The sequence below is a fragment of the Daucus carota genome, chromosome 1 (assembly GCF_001625215.2).
Source record: "Daucus carota subsp. sativus chromosome 1, DH1 v3.0, whole genome shotgun sequence".
Taxonomy (NCBI): domain Eukaryota; kingdom Viridiplantae; phylum Streptophyta; class Magnoliopsida; order Apiales; family Apiaceae; genus Daucus; species Daucus carota.
The window spans coordinates 56,019,153-56,037,361 of NC_030381.2; the positions used below are offsets into that span (position 1 = coordinate 56,019,153).

The 18,209-nt window shown below is 34.0% G+C and overlaps 1 protein-coding gene and 1 long non-coding RNA gene across 7 annotated transcripts; one reads left to right on the forward strand and one right to left on the reverse strand.

Moving 5' to 3' along the window:
* Positions 1-651: 651 nt before the first annotated feature.
* On the reverse strand, positions 652-4,963 carry LOC135149939 (uncharacterized). Of its 6 annotated transcripts, none has more exons than XM_064086221.1 (9): positions 4,353-4,963; positions 4,135-4,232; positions 3,995-4,045; positions 3,712-3,792; positions 3,556-3,606; positions 3,324-3,398; positions 3,096-3,200; positions 2,316-2,517; positions 652-2,149 (listed from the first exon to the last, which is right to left on the reverse strand). In XM_064086221.1, exons 2-8 carry the CDS (start codon positions 4,135-4,137, stop codon positions 2,482-2,484), a joined length of 402 nt encoding a protein of 133 aa, XP_063942291.1. In that variant the 5' UTR covers positions 4,138-4,232; positions 4,353-4,963; the 3' UTR covers positions 652-2,149; positions 2,316-2,481. The 6 variants fall into 6 exon arrangements, 5 of the variants coding, with proteins under 5 accessions (XP_063942291.1, XP_063942288.1, XP_063942290.1 ...); XM_064086218.1 differs by having other exon boundaries at positions 652-1,942; positions 2,023-2,149; positions 2,316-3,200; XM_064086220.1 differs by having other exon boundaries at positions 652-833; positions 1,176-2,149; positions 2,316-3,200.
* A 711-nt stretch (positions 4,964-5,674) lies between these two features.
* LOC108208877 (uncharacterized) lies at positions 5,675-10,497 on the forward strand. The gene is made up of 4 exons (XR_010288309.1): positions 5,675-5,843; positions 6,044-6,163; positions 9,283-9,999; positions 10,110-10,497. It is a non-coding gene; the product is annotated as an uncharacterized LOC108208877 (long non-coding RNA).
* The last annotated feature ends 7,712 nt before the right edge of the window (positions 10,498-18,209 follow it).

Here is an 18,209-nt window from a genome sequence, read left to right on the forward strand (position 1 = left end):
TCGTAATTGTAAAATTTAATTGAAAAATTACAATTATGATTTTTATAATTCTTGATTATGTTGATTTTCCGGATTTAAGTTATATTTGCATATAATATTAAATTTAAATTTGAAAGTGAATAAAAAAAATTAATACTTATATAATATTGAAAAACTAAAGATTTACGCTATCAAGACACAATTTATAATTCCAACAAAAAAAATAAGTTTCGGTTCTCTTAAATGTCAAAAATCAATCTTCTAAAAAGAGGTCAAAAAAATTGTTCTATCATCTTACAAAATTATTGTTATTAGTATTGTTTAATATAAATTGGGAATTATGTCCGCGCTACACGTGCTAACACCCGCAATAATTTTGAAAAAAAAGTAGGAGATCATTAAATTTCTAATAAAAATATTGTATGATTATTTCTTAATAATTATTAAATATATATAGTGTATTATTAAATTTTAAATAATCATAATGTGAAATTGTAAAAAAAATATTGTATTAATTTTACTTAATATATTACTTATATTTAAATCTGCAGTGTGAAAATCAAAGCATAATTCTTAATTTTTGTGAAAATCAAAGCATAATTTTTAATTTTTGCAGGGGCTTTCATCTTCAAATCTGCAGTTGCTTCTTTAATATATAAAAGATTCTGAGCATTGAAGGAAAATAGAAATCAATATACGACCATAAAATGAATGAATACAAATTTAATGCACAGTTGCACACAACTCTTCCGATTTGCTATAACCAGCAGCAGCACATGAGAGACTACATCTCCAGAAGCAGCATCATTGCCGGTCCAAAACCTGTCTTTAGCAACTTTCTCCGGTTTATCCATCTGCTTGAAGAATGAGAAGAAACTCGAAGTGAAGTTAGTAGTATTGCCATTAATAGATATGCTATTTGCGGTTCACTATTAGACTGTCATTGATCTTGAATGACCATCCTTGTCATAAAAGTAGTAAAATGAATTCTGAGTAGTCCTACCAAACACATTTGCCTCATCTGTCCTGCAAGCTAAAATAGTCGATACAACATGTGTATCTGTGTACAAAAACTCATTGGTATGCTTAGTATAGGTTAGTTGTCAAGATTTATGATGTCTAAAAGCTGACACATCAAAGCATGGAAAGAGAGGGATACACATCAAAGAATTAAATGTAGCAGCATCCTCAGTTACCTTGATTGTTGACATCGGCGGCTTGACCCAAGCACTGGCTCCCTCCCCTGAACACAGATTAGGAAACATAGTTGATGAAATGATAACCTGGGCATTTCTCCAACTTCCAAGATACTGCATTGCTGACACTACAATAGCATCTAAGTGAGGATACTTTTAATCCCAAACCAGCTCATTTCGAGCTTTCCAAATCGCCCAACATAATGTAATAATCTCCGCTTTTTGATAATTTGAATTGTGTTGGAACACTCATTCTAACCATGTTCCAAAATCAGTACCGTCATTAACTTGATTTACTGGTAACAAACCCACCCAGCATTGCTTAGCTACAGGGCAAGTCACCAGCACGTGCATAGTTGTTTCCTCCTCTGTATTACAGAAAGGACATGTATTAAGAATTGGCACAAATTTTTGGACCAGTTGGCTTTTAGTTGGAAGACTATTAGAAAGAGCCCTCCATATAAGATTGAGAACTTTTGGTGGAGCTTTAACCCGCCAGACCTTTCGCTAAAAACTAATATTATCACGACTTTGCCATAAATTTTTCTGAGCTTGTAAAAGCCGATAAGCACTGCGAACTGAGTACACCCCTGAGGTCTCCTTGCACCAGTATAAGCGATCCTCAGAACCCTGCTCGTGTACCTTTGTGTTTATTATACAATCTTGATCCCGAGCAACAAACATGTCTCTTATGAGCTCAATATTCCAAACTTGATTCCCATTGTAAAACAGAGAAGAGACCTTGAAATTCTCCAGGGGCATTGGTTCTGAAATAATATAAGGATTAGAGTCGTTCCCCAGCCAAGGTTGGCCATAAATTTTTATATTTTCCCCAGATCAAACTGACCATTTAAGGCCAGCGGAGAGAACTGACTTCGACTCCCAAACACTTCGCCAAATGAACAAATAGTATTAATTGGTGCAGGCCTGATGCTTGAATATTGAAAAGAACAGAAAACTCCTTTGTACATCTCCTGCATATACTCCTTTATTACATCTCCTCCTTTGTATAGAGATTTTTATTCAACAGCTTGTATAGTAGAAGGAAGATTGAAAAGTTTGCTCATCAACCTCTAAATATGATGCAGACATATATACAACACGAGATTGAGAAGAATTGTAAATTAGCCGAAGTCATACCTGACCCAACTGAAACATGTGCAGTTCCGCCTCAGAAGATAGTAAGGAAACATCCTGCTGCAGGCTCAGATCTGGGCCTGAAAGCTCAACCTCGACAGAGCAAAAGGAAACTTCGACGTACTGAACCGCCAGTAGAAACCTCCTCAAATGTTCCGCCTCCTGCTTTTCACTCAGCGGCAAATGTTATCACCTGAGAGGAGACCTATATGCAGAAAATGATCATGCATTTTGTATTCAATTTGTAGAATACACTATATGGCTGACTTGGTTTCTGTTTGTCTTGTATAGTATTTGTTTGGTGTCAAGTGTCAAAGAATGACAATAAAATGCTGCACAACTTGGTATAGATCTCTGAGCTTTCTCAGTGTTCATACTGTTTGTCACTGCATATGTGCAGTAATGATTTATATGATGTCTTGCTGGGTGCATGAGGCCTAAATCTTCGTATCGTCTAAAAATCTTGCAGGTGTCTTTGTTATAAAACTATTATTTGCTAACCTATCCTTCTGTTGTATCATGACACTTAAAATAGATTAATCCTTCTGCTTGAGGCAACCCATCAGTAGTCAAGAAATCTACAGGTTCTACATTATCATCATGAATTTCATCATCGGTTTTCAAGGCCAAAGCCCATAGCTAAATCAAAAATCTGTTTTCTGGTTATAGTTAGTTTATCAATGCCATCAATAATATCGGGTAAATTTAAGAAAACTGTACATTATATACTTGTTTATAAAGAAGATGGGAGGATCGTGTGGTCTGGAGATGAGAGAACAATACGTTAAGAAAGTTGGTTGTGAGGATTGGCACTGAGTAGCATCCAGTACACAGAAAACCTTGAGCATATTGTAAGCAAAATATTATCAGGACCTCTACGCTTGACACCTGATTCCAAATTTCAACATCAGTCATATTTCAACGCGGTGAGCAACAAATATAGAAATTTATATCCATGATATAAAGGTGGAAAATTAAAATGAAATCTAACACAGCTTAATTGCTATCGACCTGTGACGATAGAATCCAACACAAAGCCAGGATTTGCATTTTGATCAATATTGGACAACGGAGAACGCCTGATTGCTGCAAGAAAAATGAAAGATCAACAATCACGTGCTCGAATAACACTTCAAAAATAACATTGGACACAATGCAGTGACTATAAAATTAAACCAAATATATAAAAAGCTTAGAGCAGCCCCTTTAATCTTTAAATGCTCAGAAGGTATGTCCAACTTACATTGATTTGATGCATTCTAGTCAACAGTTGATAGCAGGACACCACCTGTGGCTGCAATGGTAAAATGTTCAACGATGAAATGTGTGAAAGTAACAAAGAACAATCATCAACTCATCGTAACTTATAGGCAAACCATTAAAAAAGACCTGCTAGTACCTTTAAGAGCATAATCCGATTCACAGGTTTCTGCAACCAACGAATACCGACGACTGTTGGAAAGAGGAGAATGACTGTTGCCTACATCTAAAACAATTGTCCATTAGAAGACAAAACAACATATTTGCACTAACAAATACTCTCTCACTATGCAAACAATGAGATGAGATGAGTATACAACACAAAAAGAAACAGAGTGTATCAGCACTATAATTAGATCAAAACAATACAGAGTATGCAGCATCCAACTAAATATGTACATTTGACAGAAATTCCGACATACATTGATTGGATTCATTATGATCAACAGTTGATAGAGGGACACGACTCGTGGCTGCGATAATAAAAAGCGAAGAATGATGCATACATTGTAAGACATCGATCACAAATCAGCAAGTCTACACAATGAGAGAGCGTGAATACCATTTTTTCCTGAGCTGATATTGTCAAACGCTGACGAAGTCCCGATGGTCCTGGATTTCTTAATGTTTTCAGCGCGTCTTTGCAGAAATAAATCCTACCTGCAACATGGTGCCGGTGGTGAATAAAAAACACAAACACGTGGTGTTCCTACCTTAAATAAACACGGCATAAAGTACAATGCTCAATTGATGAATGTCAGGCAATGGTTACGCTAATACCAGCAAGTGAACCATCTGACTGATTTTCTTTATTTCTCTTACGACCTACACATCAAAGACAATACATGAGCCTCGCAATCACGGTGGTGGAAAGTACAGTCCCGATAAATACTATTGCAAGATCAGGCCTCTTCTGTACAAATCTGAGCTTGACCAATTAATCATTGGCTGCTTCCATAGCCGATGAGACGCTTGCCAAAAATCACTCTACGAACCCACACAAGAACTCTTCCATAGCAATCAAATAACTTCAGTTTGAATTTTGAAAAATAACATTCATAGTCTAATATGCATCCTTGATTACATGCACTTTCCATGATGGAAGATATGAATGCCGTAATTAGCAGACAACAGAATAAATCAGCAATCAATTTTCGTAAGCTGTCGGAGTCGGTTATGTAGCCGGTTATTTTTTTCTAAACGGGTCAGGTAGAATAGGTAATTTCGATTAGGAAGCGGGTAAAACATGGGTAACTCGTGGGTAAAAAGGCTAAATGGACATTGCGCTCATTAAGAAGATATAGAATATAGTTATAGATGTTGAAGTGACATTTTTTCATACATTACTTAAATTTGAGTTAGGAGTACGTTTAGCCTTTAGGTAAGCTGACTTGCTCTTATGTGTTTGTGTTGATGGTTTGCAAGGAAGAAAGAATAACTTCAAACTTACAGATATTGAAGACTATGATAGAAGATTTGGAGAGATCTCCTATGAAAATTATGTGAAGTTAAGTGTAATCCGTGAAGGATTTATAATATTTATTATTTCATTATGTATATATATATTTGAAATTTAACCGATTTTATTCGGCAAATGCATTTATTGTTGAATAATTTATTTATAATTAAAATATTTTTTAAAATATATAATAAACATGTATGATTTGATATAATTTAATTAAGCATGATAAATAATTGCTAAATTATATAGTTCAATGGATTATTAACAGTTAATCAAAAATTAGAAAGAAAATATATATTATAATTGTGCAAGTGTTTAAATATGTTTCTAATACATGTCATGATGTAATTTCAAATATTGAACAACCAACTAAAATCTCAATATGTAATGACACCAACTTCGTTATAACTAACAAACAACACCTTTTTTTTTTGACAGAAACTAACAAACAACACCTCAAAAAAACAAGAACAGAATAGATGATACACGAATATCATTTATTATATTTTATAAATAAAAATAGATGATAAATTAAAAATATTCCCAATTAAAACGCATGCGAAATGCCGGTAATATTTATAATCAGGAGCACCGAAATGCTCAGACGATATCCTTCTAGATTTTGAAGAGCTATAAGAGCCTGTTGGTCAATAGAAGAGCCCATTGGGCCGAACAAAAACTCGTTTCAGATAATTTTAACGAATAATTTGACGGTCCGGTGTTCGAACCCGCTCATTTGGCCAGTTCGACTCGTATCATACAACATCTCTCACCTGAAGTTGAATTCCAGCGCTTTACACTTGCAACAGGTATCTTCCCATTAATATTATTATTATAATTATTATGATTGTGTCTGCAGTATCATGAATATATGTATTTATGATAATGATGTATGTATACTGTTTGACATGTGTTTCTTACTTGGATTTGGGAATTAGGGTTTTGGGATTGTTACAGGTTGGTTTTGTTTGTGTAATAAAATTTGGGGATTTTGATTTTTTCTTTGCAGCAAAGGATGGCGGATCAGAAACAAGGTTACCTCTGCATGATTACCAGACTCCCGAAATCAGCAACAACAGAGCACGTCAAGGCTAATTTTAGCCATTTTGGCAAAATTCTTGATGCACACGTATTCTTCGATTTCTTTCTATCATATTTATTTTATTCCTAGTTAGGATGTCAACTTAAATACATTGATGTTATTACGATTAACTTTACTAATCGCTACACGAGGCTACTTGGTTAATGACCCCTTAACTGTACCAAATTTATTTAAGCGTTAATATAAGCATATGATTCATTCCAATTGAGGCTATTGCAGTCAACTTCATTTAGGACACACTTTACTAGCCACTACAAGATACTTGATAGGAAACGATCAATTCATAAGTGGCTATGTTTGTAATAACCAACACACTTTACTAATCACTACAAGATGCTTGATAGGAAATTATCAATTCATAAGTGGCTATGTTTCTAGTAACCTACACACTTTACTTATCACTACACGATGCTTGATAGGTAATGATTGATTCGTAAGTGGCTATGTGCCAAAAATTTCACACTTTTTTTTACATTAATTAAGATTGTTCTATTTAGCTACTATCTTCCTCTAACTTAGTCGGCGTTCGGTAGTAGTACAGATAGTGTGAGTGAACTCGGTCATTAGTAGAACAGACAGTGTGGCTCTGAACCCATGGCACACTCCTGTTTTTGAGACTAGTACTATGAATTACAAAAGTCCTAGTAGCTGAGGTGGATCCCTGGATTTGTATTAGGAATAACTTCTAGTGTTTGATTAATTGTTTTACCTAAACTTTTTGTCTCTTCGGTTGATGGTTCTATTGCTTAAAATTCATTCCATGCTGACTCAAAACAAACAGACAAGTTTCTGCCAACACCCATTACTCTCACCTTCTTTCTTGGCCTTGGACACTTTCTGATCCACTGTTTCAGTTCTTTCTTGGCGGAACCTTGCCACTCATATGCGAACCATTGGCATTTAAAACTGGTGCTGCCACTTTAGATCATAATCTTGTGCAAAAAAAAAAAAAAAAAACTTTTAAACTAAATATATGAATCTCTGTCACTAGTCACTCTGCAGTCTGCACAGTTACTGCAGTTCCTTTAAGTCCTGTGGCCCAAATCAACATTCTTCTTCAGAAAGCTGCATCACTTGTGCTTGTTTCCCAATACTAGTGGGACAATCAACCCTCTGGCTTGAGCTACAACTGCTGCTAATACTACTGCTCCCCTGCTTGTTGATAAAACAACTGAGGAAATTGCAACCAACTTTAAAGCTAGATGAAACAATTGCAGGCAGATTAAAAGATTGAAATCAATTATGCGTTAAATTATATTACAAAAAAAGTTCAAAAATAATTATATATAAGTATCTCTACCGAGGGCATTGAAATGTGTGCAAAAAGAAGTGACTCGGTCATTTTGGGACGGAGGGAGTATTCTCTTTGTATAAACATTAACAACGGATTCATTATTTTTATTTATTTGAGTTAAAGTAATTAAATATAATACGTTCTTTAAAAATATAATTAAATAGTGTAATTTCTTTTATTCGGGCATGTAGTAATAAATAAATTTTTACTGGTTTATACCGAGTGCCTGTATTTATTATGTTTTAGTTTTATCTTTATGCTTATTATATCATTACTTTTGGTTTGAAAAGTAAAATATGTTTTGGTACTTCATAAATAGAATTAACTAATTAGTCTCTCCGTTTCAAATTAATGTCCACTTTTAAATAATTACGCATATCAAGAAAACTTAACTTCTTGTTTACAATTATAGTGACGGAGAAATGACCAAATATAAAATGTGGCATATAGTTGATCTTGTAAATATACATTTGAAAGATGTGGTATAAAGTTTAGTGAAAATATAAATAATGTATTACACTACATTGAAAGTTGAAAGGGACAACTAATTTGAAACATTTATGGACATGTAATTTGAATCGGAGGTAGTAGTAATTTGAAAATTACAAATTAAAGAACATGTGAGCATATTCAGATCAAGAATTTTAAATTTCTTAGAAATAAAATCACTCTTACTTTTTAAACTGAAAAAGTAAAACAAAAATAATAACATCACAAAACTTCTTAAGAAATTTAGTATTAGAACAACACATTATTTAGAAACAAAATGCGCTTAAGTTGTTAGTTGTTAGTGGGAACATGACATCTTGATATTTGTTCAATTTTCTGTGCCTGTTGGTGTCTGTAGTAAATTCTTGGGGGAGGGTATTATGACTGATCTGGCTCATGGATTATATCATTGTCACGATCTTACTTATGGGTTGCAGAACCTCCTTAGTCCTTACAAAATGTTTGGTCATAATAGAATTAATAATATTATTGTGCCATGTGGTTCTTGTGTCCTAAGCTTTGTAAAAATGTTCTCTAAAAGTTCATACTTGTAGTTTTAAATTCATGCCATTTATGCACCTATTGTATCCTATCTGAAGAATCTCCAAGAAATTTCTCATGCTATTTGATCATTCTGTAGGACATTATTCCATATACTCAGTATTCATTAAGTTTAAGTAAAAAATGATTTCAATTATTTAGGCCCATAACTAGGTGCTGAAATTCCACTATATTTTTCTTCTTAAAGGGCATCCAAGGTAAGCGTTTTAGTTTTTAAATTTTTGCTTGCTGTAGCTTGAAAGCTATTGCGGAATGCAAAATCTTGCTTGACTTATTCATCTGAGTTTGAGTAACGAGTGTGCCGAAGGGTTGGTAGATAGTTGTGCATTGTTAATATTAAATAACATTCCAAGCTTAACCTAAAACATTGAAAAGATGCATTTTTTATGTAGTTTCCAACAATATTTGAATCATATTGTTAGTCCTGTGATGTAAAAACTCTAACCACCAAGGACATGACCAGGAGTTTGTGTTCCTTTAGTGCAGCAGCTGCAAGCAATAGACACAATTGGAAGATTGTCAAATTTAAGTTAGATCAAGTATGAATCAGTTTAGCCTAGGCAAGAAATAAAATGCTGGGTGGGTCCACCCCGGCAAACATAAGAACAATGATGATAGACACCTCTTGCAAAAGTTACTTTCGAGATGGATTCATAGCTTGCATATTTGAAATTTACCTATAGAAAGCCTAAGAAGTAATTCAAAAACAACAAAGAACAAAGTATAACTAAAATGGAAGTTCTTACTCACTTATTTTGAACCTGTAGTTTGTTATCAATTTATACTTAATTTTCTTTTTCAGGTTTTCGTGGACAACTCTAATGACGTGTCAATGGGTAAAGCATACGTTATTTTTGAAGAAGAAAGTGGAAGGAGCGCTGCAATGAAAATGAGTGGGAAATTGTTTTGCGGAGAGATAATTGGGGTTAAGGATGACAAATATGGTTTTGGTAGGAATGCATATGAGTTTCATGACTCATTATTTGATTCTTACATTTCCATTGGTGAAACTCGTAAAAGAGGACCCAAGGGGGGGCATTCTATCAGCAGAAGTAAATATGTAGGCAGGGGAAGCGGCAGGTTTGGGCCTGGGCCTCATCGTGGCGAAAGCCAGTAGTCGCGTGAAGGATTTGCCTTGATGACTGTCCTTGATTGGCTGGATGCTTTTGATATATATATATATATATGTCCAGGGTTATTGCAAATTCAATAAATTATATAATTAGAATCATGCTTATGCTTAGTTATAAGGTCAATTTATATCCAAATCGTCGCCATCGTTAGCATCAGAGGATTTGACGTATATAATATCTGACATGCATTGTCAGCTACTATGTAAACTGTGGTGTGTGTTTCATGATTTCTATATATTTCTAATCCAAAACTAGGGATGCATGAAGGAGTTGATTGCCCGTATCTGTAACTCCTGCAATACACCAATGAGTACAATCCATGCCTTATACTTATAGTAACTGCTGGGATGTCCATCTTTTCTCAGCTGGAAAAGAGTCGATGTCGAGTAAATGCACTGGCTTTTTCATTTTACTCAACACTTGTTCCACAAAATGGCTGCTTCTGGTAAACAACCTGGGTACGATGATCTGCTGATTGGTTCTGTTTCTTTTGCAGTTTGTCACTCCTCGCTCGTTACATTCGGTGCCACTGGTACATTACAAGATTATATCATTAGCGCAATAGCATATATATGAAGGCGAAGTATCTTTAAACAACATTATACATCCTCCGTCTCACATACTCCAAAAATGTGGACTACTTCGATAATTCTGTTATCTATAATTTCCGGAATTCGAGAGAAGGCTTACTTGTAATGTGAGGAGGAGATTCCTTGGAAGAAAACTTTGGTTGTCTCTGTGTGTGGAGACATCTGAAGTTGTCTGTGTGTTGACATCTAAATCATCCAGTTAGCCCATGTTAAAGCTTTACAGAACGCAACCATTCGACCCATGTCTTTCATTATTTTTTTGTCATCTTTAATAAAATCTCACCTGCAAAATAACATTTTATTCTCAACACTCTCTCTTCTGAATTTCGTAGTAAATTCACAAAATGAAACCTGGGTTTTTGGAATATAAAATGTTTATTTTTGTGTGGAAGAATTATGGTAGAGACTTGCTTCACTGCTGTACCATCAATGTCAAGTATTGAAAATCAAAACGTCGTTTTTAAAAGGATCAAGATTAAAACACGGGCCAATTTTTATCTTCAACGTCAATCAAGAATAAAGAATGAAATACTGATAACCGCAATATTATAGTCCTGCTGTGGGCTGTCAAAAAAATCCGAATCCGTCCGAAAATTCCGTTACCGTATTTGGAAAAAAGCAGATATAATCTGTATTCGGAATAAACCCGATATTATCTGTATTCGAATTCGGGGATTGCGGATACGGATATGGATATTAGGGGTGATCGCGGTCCGGTTTGGTTCGGGTTGGAGGTAGAACCGGAACCAAACCATATATTAGCGGTTTTTTAAAATCTCAAACCAACCCGCGACCCTCAAACCAATTAACCCGGACCAAGCGGTGCGGTTTTTTAATGGTTCGGTTAAGCGGATTGATCGGTTTATGACTAAGGCTTATAATCAGAAATGAGAATTCATGAATAATACTAGAAAATAGAGGATCATTTTGTCTCAATTTACATAATTTCACATAGTTGAATTAAAATACAAATTTTAGTCTAATAAAATGCATAAAGTTGAACCGAAGTCGTGGATTACTGAATTGATATGACACTTAGTTGGTATTGATAAGGTAAGCAACTAAACAACCTGGCAAGTATAAACTAAAAAATTAATATATTTATGTAAAACTAATATTTTGTATATATATAATATTAAATATTTATATTATATATATATACATGCGGTTCGGTTTTATAACGGGTTGGTTTAATATAAAACCGAAACCAACCCACAAACCACGGTTTTTTAAACTAGTCGAACCGAAACCGTAAACCTCAGGATTGGTTTATGCGGATTTTGCGGTTTAAACCAGACCGTGATCACCCCTAATGGATATAGTCGTATTCGTATCCGAAATTATATATATATATATATATATACGTATATAAATTTATTATTTATTTATATTTTTTTATTTTATCATATAAAATTTGAACAAGAATTAATATTTAAAATAAAAAAGAAACATTAAGTATCTTGCAAATGGAGAAAATCGAACTATCTTCATCAAGCTCTTTCTTTTTAAAATTGTTGCAGATAGTATTGTTTTTGTGATTTTAAGTTGTTAAAATTGATATTTTGTTCAAAATATTTGGCATGAATGCCCAAGTTTCTGTTAAAGTATGTTACTAATTTCTGACTGAGTATACATTTGCTGTTGAATGGTTCAAAATATGTTTTTTTAATTAATCTTAAAATGTATATTTGAATTTTGGTGATGTTGAAAAAACGAATCCAGATATTATCCGTATACGGATAATATTCGACCGGATACGGATACGATTTTTTTTATTCTAAAATTTGCGTATCCAAATCCAATTTTGAGTAGACGGATACGGATACGGCAAATCCGTATCCGTTTGACACCCTGCTCCTGAATATATTTGACATCAACATTTACTCATGACCGATATAAGCATTTCAATCGACCAAACACAAGGTCAGATACTGAATAATCCTTAAATATGTAACACATGCAACCTTTTCTCATTGCCGTGCCCGCTTTTCATAGGAATATCAGTAGAATGTTTTTAGAAATAATAATTGGGTAACATAAAACCTGTGAAATCATGAATCTATCCAAAATTATAGAATAAGAAAATGCAAAGCCAAAATGGCACATAAAATAATACACACAAAACGCAGTGGATATTTTAAGGAGAAAAAAAAACAGAAGTAATTATTGCTTTAAAATAAGTAAATAACCTAACCGCTCCAGAAGAATTAATCCTGCTTAAGATATCAAAATTAGCATGTTGAGTTGGTGCTTGTGAGTTTTGAGCAACAACTCTGTTAAAATACAGATCCTAAACTAACTGGTAAACACACAACTAAGAAAACTCAGTTCACATTTATGATCAGAATACAACCAAATCAACGACCGGAGTCGGTAACATAATAGACACCATTCATTAGTGTCTCTTTAGAGCTCTTAGAGAGAGTTGATACAGTCTTGATAAAAACCACTAAAATAATCAATACTACAATGCTTATTTATCATGGTAATTCTCGCAATATATTCCGGCGATATCGATCGACCGTGGACTGATATAAAGCCATCATATCAGTGTTGACATGTCTCGGTGCACGAGCATGTTTGATCAGAGGATATGCCCATGACATATCCACAACCCCCATTCTTCCGTGATCAGCTCTGACATGATAATAGTTCAAAGGAGCTTGATTATTCGTAGCATACGCCGCGAGAATATAAGATGCTGCACCCCAACCATACAAATACTGCAAGAAGTTTTCTGGCACTGCCATACCCTCTCCGGCAAAAGAACCGATTATACTGTCACGAATATGCATTATCCTCATTCCTTCGCAAATAAACACCGCTAGATACAGATAAGAGAAGGCGGTATTTTCGATATTTGCGAGAGGATTCCCTCAGAAGATTATTGAGAGCCTTCTTAAATCCTTCTTGCCCTATGTTGAGCTCCATTCTTTGGATTTGAGCTTTGCTTTCCAGGGCAGGGTACGAATCGCCAATCGATTCCATTACCGTGTAAGGGATATTATGCATGTTTAAGCATTGTTGTGTTTTTCTAAGCTGATTCATCCTTCCCTGCTTGAGTAAGAACGCATGGCGATTTTGCCCCAGGTGCCCGATAATATATAGATCATGGGCTCGAATAATGAGCGTCACACTCTCATCTTCGTCGAAAGCAAATTCGACGAATAGAAGCAAAGCTCTGATATTATCATTATATTCACTTTCTTTGAGTTTCCAGCCTGTGACTCCATGACCGAACTCGCAATATACTTTTGCCATTTTGTTCTTGATTGTGTCATGCACTCTGCCCGGATATAGAAGTGCTTCCACCACAGATATGGCTATATGATAATCTTCATCAATATACAGTTGTGCCATGGATGCTTATGGGACTGAAGCTGCGAGGAAGCTTGATGATGGGGAAATTAAGTGGGTGTTTGGGAAATGAGCTTGCTTTTTCAAGGTAGAAGTGGGCTTCTGCTTCAGGGCGTGTGTTTGGATAAAAATTTGAAGCACTTATACTGGGCTTGAGAAGTTCAGAAAAAAAGCTATGTTTTGTAACTTCTTTTCTAGTGCAGCTTCTTAATATAAACACAGCTGTATTAGAAGAGTAGATATATGTACAGGCTTATTTACACCTGTAGAGAGAGAGAGAGAGGAAGAGTTGGTAAACGCAGAACTAGCAGGAGTAACTAGCATTCAAGCATAGTAAATTCTGGTAGAGTTTGTCATATATGATGAGTTGATCTTAATTTATACTCCCTCCGTCTCTTCCATTTCTTATCAAATGGGTTGGGCACGGAGGTTAAGAAATATGTATAAAGTAGTGAAAAAGAAAAAAAAAATGGGTGAAGTGTGTGGAATAAACAATGTAAAGATGGTTTATTTACTATCGCTAACTAGGTTCACATCCAAGTTAAATAGAATCAGCAGTAGTATATGCACAATTAGGCATGATTCTATATTGATGCTCGAGAGGAGTATTATTACGTGCATACCAGATATAGTAACCTAGGCATCTAGACTAGCTGTGCCACAATCCACACATAACTCCTCGCTTATCTGCAGCTTTACCTGCATTTCTACTTCGTTTTTATGTATGCAGGCAGCAGGCTTTAAATTTACATCTGTAAAAAGAGTCCACACATAACTCCTCGCTTGTCTGGCATTTCTCCTTAGTTTATTATATATGTACAGGCTTTATATTTACAAATGTAGAGAGAGAGAGAGGAAGAGTTGGTAAACGCAGAACTAGCAGGAGTAACTAGCATTCAAGCATAGTAAATTCTGGTAGAGTTTGTCATATATGATGAGTTGATCTTAATTTATACTCCCTCCGTCTCTTCCATTTCTTATCAAATGGGTTGGGCACGGAGGTTAAGAAATATGTATAAAGTAGTGAAAAAGAAAAAAAAAATGGGTGAAGTGTGTGGAATAAACAATGTAAAGATGGTTTATTTACTATCGCTAACTAGGTTCACATCCAAGTTAAATAGAATCAGCAGTAGTATATGCACAATTAGGCATGATTCTATATTGATGCTCGAGAGGAGTATTATTACGTGCATACCAGATATAGTAACCTAGGCATCTAGACTAGCTGTGCCACAATCCACACATAACTCCTCGCTTATCTGCAGCTTTACCTGCATTTCTACTTCGTTTTTATGTATGCAGGCAGCAGGCTTTAAATTTACATCTGTAAAAAGAGTCCACACATAACTCCTCGCTTGTCTGGCATTTCTCCTTAGTTTATTATATATGTACAGGCTTTATATTTACAAATGTAGAGAGAGAGAGAGGAAGAGTTGGTAAACGCAGAACTAGCAGGAGTAACTAGCATTCAAGCATAGTAAATTCTGGTAGAGTTTGTCATATATGATGAGTTGATCTTAATTTATACTCCCTCCGTCTCTTCCATTTCTTATCAAATGGGTTGGGCACGGAGGTTAAGAAATATGTATAAAGTAGTGAAAAAGAAAAAAAAAATGGGTGAAGTGTGTGGAATAAACAATGTAAAGATGGTTTATTTACTATCGCTAACTAGGTTCACATCCAAGTTAAATAGAATCAGCAGTAGTATATGCACAATTAGGCATGATTCTATATTGATGCTCGAGAGGAGTATTATTACGTGCATACCAGATATAGTAACCTAGGCATCTAGACTAGCTGTGCCACAATCCACACATAACTCCTCGCTTATCTGCAGCTTTACCTGCATTTCTACTTCGTTTTTATGTATGCAGGCAGCAGGCTTTAAATTTACATCTGTAAAAAGAGTCCACACATAACTCCTCGCTTGTCTGGCATTTCTCCTTAGTTTATTATATATGTACAGGCTTTATATTTACAAATGTAGAGAGAGAGAGAGGAAGAGTTGGTAAACGCAGAACTAGCAGGAGTAACTAGCATTCAAGCATAGTAAATTCTGGTAGAGTTTGTCATATATGATGAGTTGATCTTAATTTATACTCCCTCCGTCTCTTCCATTTCTTATCAAATGGGTTGGGCACGGAGGTTAAGAAATATGTATAAAGTAGTGAAAAAGAAAAAAAAAATGGGTGAAGTGTGTGGAATAAACAATGTAAAGATGGTTTATTTACTATCGCTAACTAGGTTCACATCCAAGTTAAATAGAATCAGCAGTAGTATATGCACAATTAGGCATGATTCTATATTGATGCTCGAGAGGAGTATTATTACGTGCATACCAGATATAGTAACCTAGGCATCTAGACTAGCTGTGCCACAATCCACACATAACTCCTCGCTTATCTGCAGCTTTACCTGCATTTCTACTTCGTTTTTATGTATGCAGGCAGCAGGCTTTAAATTTACATCTGTAAAAAGAGTCCACACATAACTCCTCGCTTGTCTGGCATTTCTCCTTAGTTTATTATATATGTACAGGCTTTATATTTACAAATGTAGAGAGAGAGAGGAAGAGTTGGTAAACGCAGGACTAGCAAGAGTAACTAGCATTCAAGCATAGTAAATTCTGGTAGGGTTTGTCATATAACTATCCGTATTTTCTAGTACAAATCTGCTTCTTTACTGACTTGAGTTTTCTTTTCGTTTTGGCTGGTTAGATAGGTTCTTTAATTTCTAGGAATGATTATATTTAGTCAACTATATACCACGAATAAAAGAAAATATACTTTTTTTGTCAAAATTATAATGGTTCAGCTTTCTATACTTAATTGAAGGTGTAAAAATAAACTAATTTCACTTTTTTCAAAAAAAAAATAAATAAAATATGCTTTACATAATTTTACTGAGAAAAAATAAATAGTTTCTTGGGAAGGATTACAGTGGTGACAACGAAGAGTGACGGTGAAATAGCCAGATACTCAGTGATATCCATGGGTCACTGTGATGAAAGATCTATGAGACTATCTCCAATCCATAACACCATTTTGGTGTGAAAAATACACTAATTTGGTGTAAAAACTACATCAAATCAAAATTTCATTCCAACCCATTAACACCATATCCTACTTTTTTACACATTAAATAGAATATTCTCTCTTTTTAAATTATTAATATCATTATTGAATTTGTACTTAAATTTTAACATGTTCAATAGACAAGGACCTAAAATAATTATAAATTCATTAATAAATTCAAGAGAACAACTTAATTATATGAATTCCCATGCTCTTCTCACATGTGCTCGATTAAGGCGTTGCGAAGTTCAAAATAAGTTTCGTTATCTTTAATTTGTCGATATCTACTAAGAAAATCTTGAAATTCGTCATCTCCATTTCTTTCCATATCGACAGCAGCAAAAGATGTTTCCACGTAATCATGTACATGCAAATTCAAGTCTCGTTCATCCGTAACTATCAAGTCAAGTCGTGCATAATAATACATATGTGAGGGTATACATATGTAAGGTAATTTTAATCATTGTGTACTTTATTTGGAAATAAATAAAAAATTTGAGTAAAATAGTAAAGAAAGAAAATTTAAAACAACTATAATTAAAGAATACATAATACAACATAAAACAACTTTAGTGAGACATAGATGGAATAATTTTGTTTTCATTAACATATGTGAGGGTATAGTAGGTATTTTGGAAAACTCCAAATTTGGTGTAAAAGTTGCACCAAATCAATACTTGACACCAAATTTGGTGTCAACCAATTCATTTGGTGTCAACTTTACACCAATTTAGTGTTGGGTTGGAGTGAATTTGACATCAAATTTGACTCCAAAATGGTGTTTTGGTGTTGGGTTGGAGTTACCCTAAGATAACAAAGATAGTGCAGCAGAAAATAACAAAATGGAACAAGTTCTGCTAAATTTTTAGGCTCCGTTCTTTTAAATTTGTTTTTCAAGAAAATTATATCCTTATCAGTGTCTATTTATATTTTGAAGAATATTTGTAACTATTGGGTCCTTCGAAAAATAAATTCTTACATTCCCCCGAAAAGAGTCCATAGAAAAAAAAGTTTCAATACATTTCTTACAACTTATTTTATATAAGTATTTTTTTAGTGAAAACTTATTTAAGTAATTTTTTTTTGAGATTACCTTTCGTTTAAAATATTTTTGAAAGTGTAATCTTTTTCCACAAAATATATTTTCAAAATGAGAAATTTTCAACAAGAAGCAGATTCTAAATATTATTTTAGTTTAATTATTATTATCCAGTCTCCACATTTAAAATAGAACTTGGACATGTAACTTTTTTTTATATATATTAAAGAAAATTTAACAAATAAATAAGAAATATACATCTTTTTGAAGTTTCTTTCCAACAAAAAGATTCATAACATTTTTTATCATGAAAAACACTTCACTATATATATATAATAAAATTATTGTTAATTTAAAAATTGATCACACTAATTATTGTAAAAATTAGTCATTCGAATTTTGTGCATGAAAGTCGCCGGCGTCCTGGAGAAATATTATATGATCAATTTTTAGAATAATAATAAAAAAATAATCAATTACAAATAATATTGTTGAATATGCTCTGATTAGTAATTAATTGTAATAATATTAATTTT

What these genes read in the sequence shown, in the direction of transcription:
- LOC135149939 (XM_064086218.1), bottom strand. An exon ending in CTAGAATGCATCAAATCAAT is followed by an intron (nt 3,399 to 3,555) that starts GTAAGTTGGACA and finishes TTTTTCTTGCAG; the next exon opens with CAATCAGGCGTTCTCCGTTG. An exon ending in GTTGGATTCTATCGTCACAG is followed by an intron (nt 3,201 to 3,323) that starts GTCGATAGCAAT and finishes ATTTGGAATCAG; the next exon opens with GTGTCAAGCGTAGAGGTCCT.